The sequence below is a fragment of the Pectinophora gossypiella genome, chromosome 28 (genome assembly GCF_024362695.1).
Source record: "Pectinophora gossypiella chromosome 28, ilPecGoss1.1, whole genome shotgun sequence".
Classification (NCBI taxonomy): domain Eukaryota; kingdom Metazoa; phylum Arthropoda; class Insecta; order Lepidoptera; family Gelechiidae; genus Pectinophora; species Pectinophora gossypiella.
Window position 1 is genome coordinate 6,490,103 of NC_065431.1, and position 15,804 is coordinate 6,505,906.

General features: G+C 40.8%; 1 protein-coding gene across 1 annotated transcript; it reads left to right on the plus strand.

Annotated features, from left to right (window-relative positions):
• Positions 1 to 495: 495 nt before the first annotated feature.
• Positions 496 to 15,763, plus strand: LOC126379161 (kanadaptin). Its single transcript, XM_050027816.1, has 10 exons — positions 496 to 933; positions 1,080 to 1,212; positions 8,312 to 8,504; positions 9,670 to 9,847; positions 10,550 to 10,721; positions 11,226 to 11,374; positions 12,204 to 12,379; positions 13,200 to 13,385; positions 13,598 to 13,746; positions 14,707 to 15,763. The coding sequence occupies exons 1-10, from the start codon at positions 675 to 677 to the stop codon at positions 15,077 to 15,079; spliced, it is 1,968 nt and encodes a 655-aa protein (XP_049883773.1). The 5' UTR covers positions 496 to 674; the 3' UTR covers positions 15,080 to 15,763.
• The last annotated feature ends 41 nt before the right edge of the window (positions 15,764 to 15,804 follow it).

Below are 15,804 nucleotides of genomic sequence, written 5' to 3' on the forward strand. Positions count from 1 at the left end.
TACACACTAAAGATTTTTTTTATTTGGATGCTTCCCTGGATGGAAGGCTAGCCCAGAGGAAGCACTGGAGAGAGAATCTTAGAAGACATGGGCCTTGCCCAGCAGGGGGACACCTCAGTTTCTGTCTGCTATTCTCTTGGTTTAAATACTTTATGATGAGAGTTGGACTACATCATTCTCCTTTTATGAGACACTGGAGGATTAAAGATATAAATGGCACTTTAATAATTATTCCAACAAAAGTAAATGGAATCGTATATATGCCGCGCAGAGTCAGTTTCCGGCAGGTTTCCGGGAGTGAATAAACCGTTAACATAACGAAATAAAAGTAGATAAAATTCGATTTCCAAAAAATAATATAACGTTCATCACTAGCTCGTGTTCACGTAGCTCTATTCCAAACAACGCTATTGCTGTCTTTTTCTAACGTGCGCAAATGTACTATCTGTCTTTGTTTAAGAATGTTGTTTCTTGGTAAAATCTGCTATAAGAACATGTGTCAAATAATCGACTTTGTGTTGACGTTTTTGTTGCTGTAAAATATAAATTTCCTAATTCCCTCTCGTATTGATAATCGTTATTTTGTGCTAGCATTATTAATTATCTTTTAAAAAAGTTGATAATCGTTAAATTTTGTAATTACGTAAAGGTAGAAATAGTATATAACCTCAAATATGGATGAAAGCGGCTCGTCGACCGAGGCGCCACAACAAGAGGAACGGAGTGAATTTAAGAAGCCAATACTCTTCGGTCGTATAGGCAAGCTCCCGAGGAAAGTCAAGAGTGAAGCTGATAGACCTCCGGAGCCGAAAAGCGTTGAAAACGACGACTCATCAAACTCGAAAAATTCTTTGCCTCCTGCAGTATTATTGAAGGAGTTATCTACTCCTGTACCCTATAAAGAACCCAAATGGTCAGGGGTCTGTCCGGAGGGTAAGATGTTTTCGTATTACAGACGAAAAAGGCCAGAGTAGTCACATTCAAAGCTGTACTAGGATTTATTTTGTGCGGATACTGAAATACTTAAATTATTATTATCAGTGGATATAATTTTGTAATCATAAATACTTTTTTTCCAGGATCAGGATATGCCTTAGAAGTATTGAAGTCTGGAATGATAGTGGAGAAAGTTGAGTTATCAAAGAAGCCCTACTATGTGTTTGGGAGACTCGCCAACTGCGATGTGGTCATGGGCCATCCTACTGTCTCTAGGTATGTCAACATTGAATTTGACAAGGTTTTTTTAAATCACACTTTTTTGGCTTGAGCCGCTCTTGGTGGCTATGCCAGCCTCATAGCAGCGTTTAATGATAATCAAACCATAATTTTACAATAGATCAGCACTACACCATGTCTTTCAGGGATATTTATTCCTAAGAGACACAGTACAGCATTTATATACAAGTCAAAATTGAATGAGAGACTATCCACGCTATGTTCCCCAAAAAAAAATATTATCATGGATAACACACATAGGTATGCAACTCTTTTTATCTTTGTTTTTTTTGGGTTTAAACAAAGACCCTAGTTATTACACGCAGGCACAATACACCGTCCACCCATTGATCAAAATAAAGAGAAGCAATATAGGTAACAACATAATTCTATACATAATCTGATCCAAATATAAAGCAACAATTATTTTTATATATATGCTGCCATTACATTATTCTTTTGAATAATTATGTACCCAAGCAATGAGATAATAGGTAATTATCGAGTTAAATCTGTATAACTCCATCTACATTGTGTTTGGGGAAAATAGCCTGAAAAGTATCTCATTTAATTTTGAAGGTAATGAATAAAATAATAATTCTTTATTGACCTTATAAAAATACATTTTTTGAAGGCTCTGACCCCTAAACTAGGCTAAGAACCTGTATTTCAAGGGTCAGTGGCTTCTCCCATTTAAATATACAAAACAGAAAGTCAGAAACAGAATCTAAAACTAAATTAAATTAAACTTACATTCATAGGAGGTAGGTTAGTAATCTATGTTGCTAGTAATTATTAATACGATATCATATTTTAAACATAAACATACTTACATACAGTTTTATGTAAACCTACACGAACATATAGTTATATATATATATATATATATACAGGGTGTAACGGAAGGGGGGTATCAACCCGAAGTGTGCCAACTCTGTCACTATCTACAAATCACATGCGAGAGTATTGGCCGCCTAAGTTCATATTTGCATTAGTTATGAGCAATTGAATTCCAGGTCTTCATGTAATAAATTCAAATTTGCACAACACTACGTAGCAATCAGCTGTTCAAGGTATTTAACTTTTGAGTGAACAGCTACCACCTCTTTTATTTATGCCTGCCCTAGTAAAGGGTAAACGTGCCAGTGATGGCCATAAATAATCAATATTTTTTAAAATGTTTTGTTTCATTCTTGTGAGGCCAAGATTTCCAGACACAATAGTTAAAAAAACAATGGGCTTTGGTCCCGGTTACTACTTACTGATGTAAGTAAGTAGTCGTTACATGAGCGATGTCAGGGGCATTTGACGGCTCAATAATAACCCTCGCACCAGGTTATCCACCTCGCAACCCATAGGATAGAAGAAGATTTGAACATACATAAATCACGGCTTTATCCCTAATGGACCAGACAGAGCCACAAGTAATTACACATATCTAATATCACACTTACTGCGCTACTGAGGTGGGCAGAGTCACTTTGTTGTACAAGTTTTGTCCAAAAATTTAGTCGATTACCTACATTAATAGTTGATAAAGAAATGTACTTTATAATGCATCTCGTCTCCTTGTGTATTATGCTTTATTTTATGATTATGTAATATCAGGCTCCCTTAACACCAAATCCAGGTCAAATGGGCATCACGCTAGCGGCGAATGCGTTCATGGCTAGCTAGGTACGGGACAGTTTCATTAGAATACTTTCAGAGTTTTGCAGGCCCTAAACAACTACTACTAATACTCATACAGTTACCACCAATCACTGACTAAGGTGTGCAAGTACAACCACGTCACTTTACAATGGATCAAAGGACACAGCGATTCAAGAGGTAACGACGCGGCGGACGAGTTGGCCAGAAGGGGAACGGGAGGTAACAGCCATCGGTCCGGAACCGATATTGCCGATCTCATTCGGACAGGTTCGCTCGCTGCTACGAACGAGAGCAGCCAACAAACACACCTTTTTTTGACGTGACTTATCGAAGATTTGCCGCAAATGACATTAACTACTTGGCCGGACAAATGGGGAGCGCTGAAGGCTCTCACCCGTTACATCGTTTAAGACAACAGGCCTGAGGGTGCCCAGTTGAGCGCGAACCTGGGCTCAGGGCGTCGTCTGAGAGGAAAAATATTTGAAAGAATTAAATGACCCTAGTAAGCCGATAGCGATAAGCGCTGATTGAGGGAAGTCGTCGACCACGCCGGCGGTGTCGGTATCGGGGTCCTGAAGTGTTTGTTGTCGCGAGCTGATTGGCTGATGGCTTGAGTAATCGGGTCGGGATCGTATTACATCCTTCGGACGCCGATGCTATTCAGTACCGTTCCTAAGCGGGATGTATTCGGAAGCCGCAACTACCAGGGGATTTGTTTGGTGCGGAGCAGAATCAAACGAAAAAACGCTTTGAAGCTAATTTGAGCCATTGGGCAATGGTTGGCAGACCTAGGTCAATGTGCAGATTTCCATTGCGAAAGAACCACGGAGCTCCCGTGGATTTCGTGAAACGATTTTGTATTACCTGTAGACGGTAGATTTGAGAGAGACTCACGTGAGCGAAAACTACCCCTGCATAGGTCATGATCGGACGGATGCAAGTCGTGTAGATTTTCACCTTATTCCTAAGGGATAATTTACTACGCTTGTTAAGGAGACAATGAACACGGCCCATTACAAACGTGGCGCAATCGCGTACACGTTGGATATGGGCCTTGAAAGTAAGACGTCTATCTAAGACTACGCTGAGATATTTGACTTGCTCCTCCCAAGGGATCGGCTTGCCAGACACCTTGATGACTTAAGTTGACAGCGTGACAGTGACGTGTTATAATAGCCCTTTGAAAAGTACACCGCTGCACTTTTCTCCGGGTTTACCTTGATTCTCCATTTGCGAAACTACTTGCCCAAGGCATTGGCGCGTTGGAGAATTCCGGTCATCATAACTCGACCACGGCACGTAGAATAGATGGCTGTATCATCCGCAAATAAAGCTAGTTCGGTATTAGGATATTTGGGAATGAACAAACACACCAGACTATGAACCACAGTAAATAAATGCAGGCAGGCTAAGATGGCACTACCCAACATTAATAGTTGTCTCTCCAAAAGAATTCTAAATGTGAAGAGGTCTCCACTAATACAGGTAACAGCTACAGGTAGCAGGTGTAGCTGTGTGGTCACGGTGATATCAACAAACATCTGTTTACACTAGGTGTCACCGACAAGCCCCTGTGCAGAACCTGCATGGACGAGACAGCGGCCCATGTGCTACTGGAGTGTGAAGGAGCCGCCAACTACCGGGTCCGGCACCTTGGCCAGACGGGGTGCCTCCCTGAGGCGGCCGGCAACGTCAGAGGCTTGTTAGAATTCCTTGGGGATTTACAACATAGTAAAAGCAAAATAAATTTCTCAAGTACCGTTGTGACTGCCTACCCCTTAGTGATACGGGCGTGATATTATGTTAGTATGTTCTGATTACTTATGGCTCTGCCGACCCCATTAGGGATACGAGCAGCTGCAAGTGATTGTGTATCTTATTAACGAGACATTAATGTTACGTTTACAACATAGTAATGACAAAATTAATTTCTCAAGTAAAGTACCTACCTAACATAACTTTACTTTTACTATGATATGGTAAAAGTAATCTTAAAATAAGTAATACAATACTTTCATACAATACAATAATACTTTATTGCGTACAAGGAAATAAAAACACATAACAGTATTTTTTTAAATCTTTTTCTATCGTGTGGATTGTGAGGTGGATTACCAACCTCATCACCCCTGGTGACTAACCTAACCTCGTCACTATTGAGCCGCCAAAGGCCCCTGACATGACTCATGTAATGACTACTTTCTTACATAAGTAAGTAGTCACCGGGACCAACCGTGCTTTCCGAAGCACGGAATTGCAAATTGCATTGGGACAGTTAATGGGATTTATACCCTGTACCAGGATGCCAGAGCTCGCGAATAGAAAAAGGCACGCTAGTGTTTCGAACTATCGATAGTTCAGTATCGATTATCGATCACAAACATTTTCAACTACGATTTTGATTGGTAGAAATAAAAAAAATAACTTTTCAAAAAATCTAAATCCATGGACTTTTGAGTGATTGAAATTCAGTTTAGACAATCAGCCCACTCAAAATAACCATACTATCGGAGTGTTGCAATACTATTGACTGAGGGCAAAATTATCGATAGTTTGTTATTAATCCGCAACGATACTATCGATTGTATTGCACTTAGGTAATAAAATCGAAAATATTCCCACTTTCCGAGTTATCAATAGTCTTGCTATCGATCGACTCTCGGTCGGGATAGATTATCGATAGTATTTTTTTTGATCGGCAAGCACTAGTGCACCCGAAATTCAAAATGGCGGTGCTGTTAAGGGAAAGTTATCATTAACCATGATAAAAAATATTATTTTTTTTGTATTTTTTTTTCCTTCCTAAATTGTAGTCGTGTATTGTCCAACAGTGAACAATAACATCACGCCTTTTTCCCATTGGAGTAGACAGAGACTGCGGAATTTCACTTACCACTTCACGCTCGTATCGCTACATGCCCGTACCAGACATACATACATAATATCACGCCTTTATCTCTTATGGGTGATCCGGAGTTTGAAGAAGCCGTACTAGCCGTGCAGCCAACCCAAGGACTACCACGCGAACCTTACCACATGTAACGTACGCCCGAGCTCATTCCTGCTGATTATTTACCTCGTGTGGCATTCTGCGAATGGTACCGAGCTCAAGTGGAAAACTCACCAGACTTTGCTTCGAAAGTGTTGTGGACAGATGAAGCGTCATTTGTAAGAGAGGAGATTAGTAATATTCATAATGAACATTACTGGTCGCACACCAACCCCCACCTGTCCTCCCAGTCGTCGTTCCAACACCAATCATGGAGGATCAATGTTTGGGCTGGTATTGTTGGAGGTGTGCTTATGGGGCCACACTTTCTGGATCAACACCAAGGGAGCAGTTGCAGCAGCGCATCATTGAAGCGTTACTAACGGTGACGCCGGAGATGTTGCGCAATACCAGGGCATCTAGCTAAAGGCGAGCAGGTCTGTGCATCGAACGGGGAGGACGACATTTCGAACCTTTCTAGTAAAACGTAAGTCTAATTATTAATTACCTACCTACTTACCCACACTTTCACACTTTTTTTTCCTATTTACTATTAAATTAAATACCTTACCTAAACAAATAGGTAATTTTAACTTATTTTACACGTCATAAAATTATGTGAGAATAGTTGTCAAAGCAAAATGACTCCAATTATTAGACGCTTTAGTGTCATTATTGTTTGTTACAGTCGCCGACTCGGATTGTTCCAATCGGCCGCCGACTCCTTTTGACGTTGCCGCCAAAGCCGCCGCCCGCTCGAATTTCGTACCTATCGCGGCCGTGCGAGCGCCGCGAGTACCAGGCGACCAGGACGCGCTAGGAGATTTGTGTAGTGCCAATATTTGAGTGGATTAAGAACAGTGACCTCAATAGTGCTGTGCCGCGTTTTTTACATGCTGGGAATATTAAAATATTTTTTTTAACTGAAATTGAAAAAAATATCAAAAGTGTTTTTTTTTAATTGAAATTTCGCAGATAAGATCTACATAAGGTATAGTTTTGTCCCCTTTCGGCTTGATACCCCCGTTCCGTTACACCCTGTATATGTCAAATGAGATCCATGGACTCATTACATTCTCTATGGTATTAATAATCTTTGTCTTATAAAATGTCAAAAATATAATTTTATTTTCTGAAGAAGAGGTTATGTAAAAATGTGAAATTATTTGCTTCGAATGTTGTTTTATAATGTCTTCTTAAAGACAATGAAATATTCTTGTGAAATAAAAACTATGTTGCGTTTCTCTGAAATAAAGAATTTTTATTAATACACTTGTTATGTAAGTAATTACATTATTCTATACTAAATAACTAAATTCACCTGAAATAAAGAAACAACATTCGAAGCAAATAATTTTATGTTTTTACATAACCTCTTCTTCAGAAAATAAAATTATATTTTTGACTTTTATAAGACAAAGATTATTAATACCATAGAGAATGTAATGAGTCCATGGATCTCATATATTTATATATTTTATTACATTTACATATATATAGGTTCATAATAAATAAAAATAGCCTTCAATCACCGACATTATTACATAATTTTACTTAAATATCTATATGTTTATTTATATGTCAGGCTGTCCTAGGACATAGGCCTCCTCCTCATTGCGCCACACCTGTCTGTCGCCTGTTGACCTTTTCCAACCCTGTGGCCGATCGTCTTCCCACCTTTAAAAAGGCGAAAAGGGAGACCAAATTTTGAAGGTAAAATTAAAAAAGTAGTATTAGTAGTGAGTAGAATTGAATTTTGAAAGAAAACTTAAATTACACCATATTACATAACATTGCATTATAGTGAAAACCACGTAAACTCCATTTTGAAAAATCACATCAAAGATAAAAGTTACACATATCTGTAATTAATGAAATTAAATCAAATCAAATTTACTTTATTGCACACATCATACAAAATAAATTTATACAAATTATATTAATTAATAAGTAAATAAAATAATAAAGTGGACTATAGACACCACAGAATGGTACCCCAGAGATGGTAAAAGGCGAAAAGGTAGACCAAACAAAAGGTGGGAAGACAACCTACCACAAGGTTGGAGAAGGTCAACAGGCGACAGACAGGTGTGGCGCAATGAGGAGCCCAACATATAAATAAACATATAGATAATTAAGTAAAACTATGTAATAATGTTGGTGATTGAAGGCTATTTTTATTTATTTATTTATTCAATAAAATAATATTTATTAATTATTTAATAATTATTATTTATTTTTTATTAACAAAGGCATCACTATAGCACCCTCTACATTTTTCATGCTCATTAGAATTGCTGATTGGCAGAGCACTAAAAGCCTTGAGGCTTTTAGTTTATATAATCTGGTTGGCCAAGTCTTTGCCTAAGGGATAGGTATGCGAAAGCACCTATTAGGCTGACACCATCACTCGGGGAGTTCAAAAATTATAAAAAAAATATTGATTAATTCCAGGCACCACGCAGTCCTCCAATACAAAGCCTTCGCCGAGGACTCGGAACCCGCCTGTGGCTGGTACCTGTACGACCTGGGCAGCACCCATGGGACGTACCTCAACAAGGAGAAACTCAAGCCAGCTCACTACACCAGGGTGCGAGTGGGACATCAACTCAAGTTCGGAACCAGTACCCGGACTTATATTATGATGGTGAGTGGCATTAGGCTAGTTATTTTTTTTTAATGTTTATCCCCTTAGGGAAAGGCAAAGGCAAAGCCAATAGGCTTGTTCACTTCACTTTTTATTGTCTATGGTTTCCGCTTTTCGGCGGGAAACGGGAACGGGACAGTTGCTTTCTTCATTGAGTAATCTAAATAATTAATACGAAGTGGTGTTTTGTGGTTAATGATCGCATTAAGTTAGTCAGAAGACATTCGCGAGTGTTATTATATTGGAGTATTCAATGAACAAAGTTTATCTGCCTATTTTCGCTTCGTGCCGGGAAGCCGCTTCATAACTCAAAAGTTTATGCGGACTTTTGAGTTAATTCGTTTGGGGTTCGGAGTAGGAGTCTACTCCGAGGGTGGGGGCTTAGGTTTCATCATCATCATTCATCACCTTTCATCATTTCATTAATCATCAAGAAAAAAAAAAATACGTAAGACATGGCTGTATGGGCATAGTTCCCTTTGCCTTACCCTTCGGGGAAAACCAAAACAAAAAAAAAATGTCTATGGTTTCATCGTTCAGAGGGCTTAGCACCGTAAGCGTGCGACTCTTTCTCGCCTCGACATACGTCACCCGTCACTCTCTCACAGTACTGCACGGAAAGAGACAGATGATCTCTGTCGCGGTGAGAAAGAGTGGCGTGCTTACGGTGCTAAGCCTGCAGAAACGCAGCCACTGCCAATGTCAAGGATCTGAAGAAACATCTAATGAAATCAGTTACTTTTTACTAAGCGTCAAACAAAACACGAAATTATGATGGAATTTGTATGAAAAGCACACTGTGACGTCATAGAAAAACGTTATAAAATGTCTGACTTATTATTGCATTCTTCTTGATTGAAATTCATAAATAAGTTAAATAGAAAAAGGAAAAAAGAAAAGCGAGGAGTGCGTGTATACAGGGTGTTAGCGACACCGTAACGAAAACTTTGAGTTAATATGAAATATAATTTATCGTCGTAAAATGATTATTTTTTTCAATCAAATTCAATTGTATACTTTTACGATATGATATTAACTCAGAATCATGAGTTGAATCATCCCTCAAAGTTTTCGTTACGGTGTCACTAACACCCTGTATAATATACACCACTGCCTACCCCTTCGGGGATACAGGCGTGATGTGGTCATTTTGTTGGTTCTTCAGGGCCCCGATTTCGACTGCGAAGGCGAATCAGACTTGACGGTGACAGAAATAAAGAAGAAGGCAGAGGAACTGAAGTTGGACAGAGAAAGAATGATGCGGGAGGCCGCGCAGCAGAGAGAGATAGATAGACTCGAGGAGGAGAGGAAGAGAGAGGAACAGGGCATCGATTGGGGAATGGGTGAGATAGTTTTTCAGATAATTACATTCTTGTATATACATACGGTCACGAGTACCAATATATATACACTTTGATACCATGTCACATAAACTTTTTTGACAAATTAAACCGTAAGTCTCATTAAATGTCAAATATGATAGTGCGACATGGTTCTAAAGTGGGGCATGATAATTGCTCATGACTGTACATACATAAAGTTACGCCTATTTCCCACCGGGACAAGTAGACGTCTTATTTTGCGTTTTTTAATAATATTTTTTTTAGTAATAATACATAACATAAGTTGGCGATTATCTTCTTTATTCTTCTCTTATTAAAATAGCTATATGACCACTACCCCCCAACCCCCACCGATACAACCAGCCAACAAATACTAGAACACAATGAAGCACCCCATCAGAGCAACAACATACTTCATATTGCGACACTCAATACGCTGTCCCTGAGAACTAGCGAGAACCTGGCTGAACTAATGCTAGCCCTTACAAACTGGCCAGTGATAGGTTTAAGTGAGGTTCGACGATTGGGTGATCGAATAGAGAAAAATGGAAGGAGCTGGGGGAGGCCTTTGCCTGCAGAAGGCACACAGGCGAAAAAAAAAACAAAAAAAAACAACTAAATAATAATAATAAAAAAGTCTGAAATAAAGGCTTATAATAATAATAATAATATTAAAATAGCACCTTTTTATTTTTCTGTCAGGCGAGGACGCGGAAGAAGAGCCGGACTTAGCTGAAAACCCATACGCCAACACCGGCAACGAAGAGTTATATTTGGAGGACCCCAAGAAGACCCTACGAGGGTACTACGAGCGGGAGGGACACGAGCTGAGCTACCATTGCGAGGAGAGGGGCCCAGGACAGTTCCTATGCAGGTAAAATAAAGAACCTAATTGTCAGGAGAGAACTGGTGTCAGAAGAGAACTATTATGTCAGCAGAGAACTCGTGTCAGGAGAGAGTTCTCTTGTGCCTATTGTAACTGAAGGACTCCATTCCATCTACGGACTAGGCGTCGGCAAGCATTTGAAAGAAAGAAAGAAGAAAGAAAGTATTTATTATTAGATGACGCCACAGTAACAATACAAACACAGTAGGAAAAAAAAAAAACTTACACAAAATTTCACTCTTATGGATATACCACCAATCCGCACTAAACGTTTCGCCTCTTCCCTTTTTGATGCGAACAGCGAAGGACTGGAACTGTCTGCCGTCGTCTGTTTTTCCGACTCGTTATATTCTGAGTCTTCAAGGCTAGAGTGAATAGGCATTTGCCAGACCATATCGTCACTTACCATCAGGTGAGATTGTGAACGCGAGCCTATTTTCTTAAAAAAAAAGTGGAATTTTCCGTCGTAACCTGTATATTTTTAATCCACAGAGTAGAGCTCCCGATAGACGACGCGCGAGGCAACCCGGTCAAGGCCGAGGTGCTGCATCGAGGCAAGAAGAAGGAAGCCGTGGTGGCCTGCGCGCTGGAGGCCTGTAGGGTGTTGGACAGAGCTGGTCTGCTGAGGCAGGCTAAACATGGTAAGCATAACATAAGCTCACGACTTTATCCCAAATGGAATAGTGGAGGTGAGGAGCTCGGTGGCGCAGCGGTTAACGCGCTCGGTCTGTGATTGTTGAAGTAAAGCAACTTTCGCAGAGGCCGGTCATAGGATGGGTGACCACAAAAAAAAAGTTTTCATCTCGAGCTCCTCCGTGCTTCGGAAGGCACGTTAACCCGTTGGTCTCGGCTGCATTAGCAGCCGTTAATAACCACCAATCCGCACTGGGCCCGCGTGGTGGTTTAAGGCCCGATCTCCCTATCCATCCATAGGGAAGGCCCGTGCCCCAGCAGTGGGGACGTTAAAGGGCTGGTGATGATGATGATGATGATGGGATAGTTCGAGGTACATCCATCGCAAGATGCACTAAGTACCCACACATCACCGAGCTTTCTTTTAGACTGTTAGAGTTTTCGTTACGGTGTTACTTACACCCATACCGCACGGCTACCTGTACAGTCATGAGCAATATAATGTACCCACTTTAGGACTCTGTCGCACTAACATATTTGACATTTAGTAAGACGTACAGTTCAATTTGTCAAAAAAGTTAATGCGACATGGTACCAAAGTGTATACATATTAATACTCAGGGAAATGACAGGATAATTCAGATCATTATTCCGAGTTAATGAATATCAAGTGGAATTTTCCATCGCAAAAGTATGCAATTGAAAATAATTTAAAGAACCACAAAAACAATGAATGTTGCGACGGAAAATTCCATTTGATATCAACTGAGAATCATAGTCTGAATCATCCCCCTCAGTATGCGTTACAATGTCACTAATGCTCTGTATGTGTCCCAGAGTCGAGGAGGCGCAAGGAGCGCGACTGGAGCGCAGACGACTATTACGACTCGGATGAGGACACGTTCCTCGACCGCACGGGCAGCGTCGAGCGGAAGCGGAAGTTACGCATGCAGAGGCACGGAGCCGCTGAGAAGGAGGTGGATAGCGACAAGCCGCTCACCTATGATGATTTGGTGAGTTTGTGAAAGCCAGTAGAGTCAGATGAGAGCCAATAGTCATTTGAGAACCAGTAGAGTCAGATGAGAACCAGAGTCAGACGAGAGCCAGTAGAGTCTGGTGAGAGCCAGTAGGATCAGATAAGAGCCAATCTTCTTCTTATCGTGTCGATGGCAAACTAAATAGTATCGGCCCAAAACTTGGCAACAAGTATGGCGCTATCTGCAGCGCTCATCAGATCCTCCTGCGTGCAGGTGTTCGGGCACGCAGGACACGATGTAAGATGGTCCACCGTTTGGGGAACAGTGCCGCACTTGCACTTTAAGTCCGAGCCATCCGAGAACCCCACCTGAACAAATTGTCCTTACTTCGGCCCACCTGAGTCCGAAGTCTATTTAGAGACTTCCAGGTAAGCCAAGGCAAATCAAGACCTGGCGGAGGGCTCTCGGACGGCGAAACAAAAGGTTTTGGGATGTGTACCTGTTCCTGCCAGATCCTGCATCTTTCTTTGAGAACCAGTAGAGTCAGATGAGAGCCATTAGTCAGCTGAGAGCCCATATATTTGCTAAAAGTCCATGTAACAGATTAGAGCCTATAAGTTCACACTTATCTCCCGTTGGGATAGGCAGACTCCGGAATTTCACTTACTACGATCCTGACACACCACCTTCGCTTCTTCCACTTCATGCATGCTCGTCGGTTTAGAGTACTCTCGGCCTGGTCTTCCTTTAAAACATCCTGGATCTGATCACGGTATGCACGCCTAGGGCTTCCTATTCCAACTCTACCATTTACACCATCATAATCAAGCTTAATTAAACTTCTCTCATATTCCAGCTAAAACAAATATCAGAAATAGAAGAGAAGATAGCATCAGAGGAGAGGACTCTAGAACAACTGCGATCAGCCAACAAGCCGGTGGAAACGAGTGAGAGTGAGACAGACGCACTGGACGCCTTTATGACGTCATTAGGGAAACAGGGACAGAGCATGGCGCAGAAGGCGGAGATATCAAAGACTAAGGTGGGTTTAGTGTCATGTGAGAACTCTTAAGTCGTGGGAGAGCTAGCGTTTATCCAAGTTTTCACAGGGTCCGCTTACCTAACCTGAAAATTTGACAAGTCCGGTTTTTTTACAGAAGCAACTGCCTGTCTGACTTTCCGTTCTATACGTAAACATAAACTTAACCAAAAATTCTCTACTTCTTTTTCTTATTATGTATATTTCCCCCACAGATGACGATACAGAAGTTAAAGACAGATCTATCGAAGACCCAGCGGCTAGCGGAGCTGGCGCGGCCGGCGCACCTGCCGCCGCTGCTCAAGAAGGAGGACTCCAAGCTGGCCGTCAGGCAGGCCGCCAACTCTATCGTCTACGGGAAGAGGTAACACTCACAAACAGCCTATATACTTCCCGCTGCTGGGCACAGGCCTCCACTCTGAAGGTGTTAGGACTCATAGCCGTCATAATAATAATCATAATTGTCGTCAATCCTCAATTTAGAAAGACGTAAGTGGATTTTGGAAGATGTTTTTAAGAAAGTGAGGTGAGAGCACAAATGTCAGGTGAGAGCCCAAATGTCAGGTGGGAGCACAAATGACAGGTGGGAGCACAAATGTCAGGTGGGAGCACAAATGTCAGGTGGGAGCACAAATGTCAGGTGAGAGCACAAATGTCAGGTGGGAGCACAAATGTCAGGTGAGAGCACAGATGTCAGGTGGGAGCACAAATGTCAGGCGAGAGCACAAATGTCAGGTGAGAGCACAAATGTCAGGTGGGAGCACAAATGTCAGATGAGAGCACAAATGTCAGGCAAGAGCACAAATGTCAGGCGAGAGCACAAATGTCAGGTGAGAGCACAAATGTCAGGTGAGAGCACAAATGTCAGGTGGGAGCACAAATGTCAGGTGAGAGCACAAATGTCAGGTGGGAGCACAAATGTCAGGCGAGAGCACAAATGTCAGGCGAGAGCACAAATGTCAGGTGGGAGCACAAATGTCAGGTGGGAGCACAAATGTCAGGTGGGAGCACAAATGTCAGGCAAGAGCACAAATGTCAGGTGAGAGCATAAATGTCAGGTGAGAGTACATTTAACCTCTTGCGGCTAAGGTTTTCAGACACAATTGTTAAACCATGGGGTTTGGATTTTAAAAGGACTTTGGATCTTATTGGGGAGAGGATATCACTAAACATACATACATACATACATAAACTCACGCCTATTTCCCACCGGGGTAAGCAGAGACTATAGAATTCCATTATAAATTAATCCAAAATACCCCTTAGAAAGCTATTTGACCGGGCGAGACCTACTTTTATTTATTATTTTGTTTTTCAATTACAGAATACGATTAAAAGAAGACACAGAAAAACTAAAGAAAGTAAGAAAAGAAACAAAGCAAGACGATTCAGAGTTCGTCGAAGAAATGGACTCTGATGACGAAGAGAAAATCGCTGAAGAAAACACAAAGAAACAAACACACAATGAGGAAAGACATTTGGCACCCAAATCAGAGACCAAAGCATCTGAAGATTTAGAAAGAGAAAGTACGATACAGAGAAAGAAAGAAAAAGATGACACGGTAAATGAAGGTAGTCCAACAAAAAGGGTATTTGGACCTATGAGGCCACCAGAGAATTACGTTATTCCTGAAAATTATTTCGATCAAGAAACAGACAGAGATTTACCAGAAATTGAGGAGACGGATGCGTTATAGGTACGGTCACGAGCATTAATATGTATACACTTTGGTACCATGTCACATTAACTTTTTTGACAAATTGAACTGTAAGTCTCACTAAATGTCAAATATGTTAGTGCGACAGAGTCCTAAAGTGGGTACATTATTGCTCATGACTGTACTTCTAAGTATTAAGTGTAAGTCAGTGAGTATACAGGGTGTAAGTGACATCGTAACGAATACTGAGGGGGATGATTCAGACCATGGTTCTGAGTTGATATCACGTGCAGTTTTCCGTCGCAAAATTCTTTTAATTTATTGATTTTTTTAAATTTATTTTAACTTTGGCCATGGAAAATTTCACTTGATATTAACCCGAGTTCATTATTCTGAAATTATCAGCTGAATCATCCCCCTCAGTATTAGTTACGATGTCACTTATACCCCGTACAAGTACGTATGAGTGTTAGTGACACCGTAACCAATACTGAGGGGAATGATTCAAATCATGATTTTGAGTTGATATTTTTATTACAGGTGGAATTTTCATGAAAATTTTAGTTTCTTTTTTATTATTTTCAGTTCTACACTTTTGCGCCAGGAAATTCCACTTGATATCAACTCATAATCATGGTCTGAAACATCCCTCAAAGTTTTCGTTACGATGTCACTAACACCCTGTATAGTATTTATCAATAAATAAGCGTAGTTATTGTCGCATTGATTTGTCTTTTTTTGTGCGAGTTATTGTAAGTTTACCC

Bases quoted from the DNA above. Each gene is read 5' to 3' on its own strand.
- LOC126379161 (XM_050027816.1), top strand. From the start codon at position 675: ATGGATGAAAGCGGCTCGTCGACCGAGGCGCCACAACAAGAGGAACGG. The intron at 934-1,079 runs GTAAGATGTTTT...CTTTTTTTCCAG, and splicing joins GTCAGGGGTCTGTCCGGAGG to GATCAGGATATGCCTTAGAA. The intron at 8,505-9,669 runs GTGAGTGGCATT...TTGGTTCTTCAG, and splicing joins CCCGGACTTATATTATGATG to GGCCCCGATTTCGACTGCGA.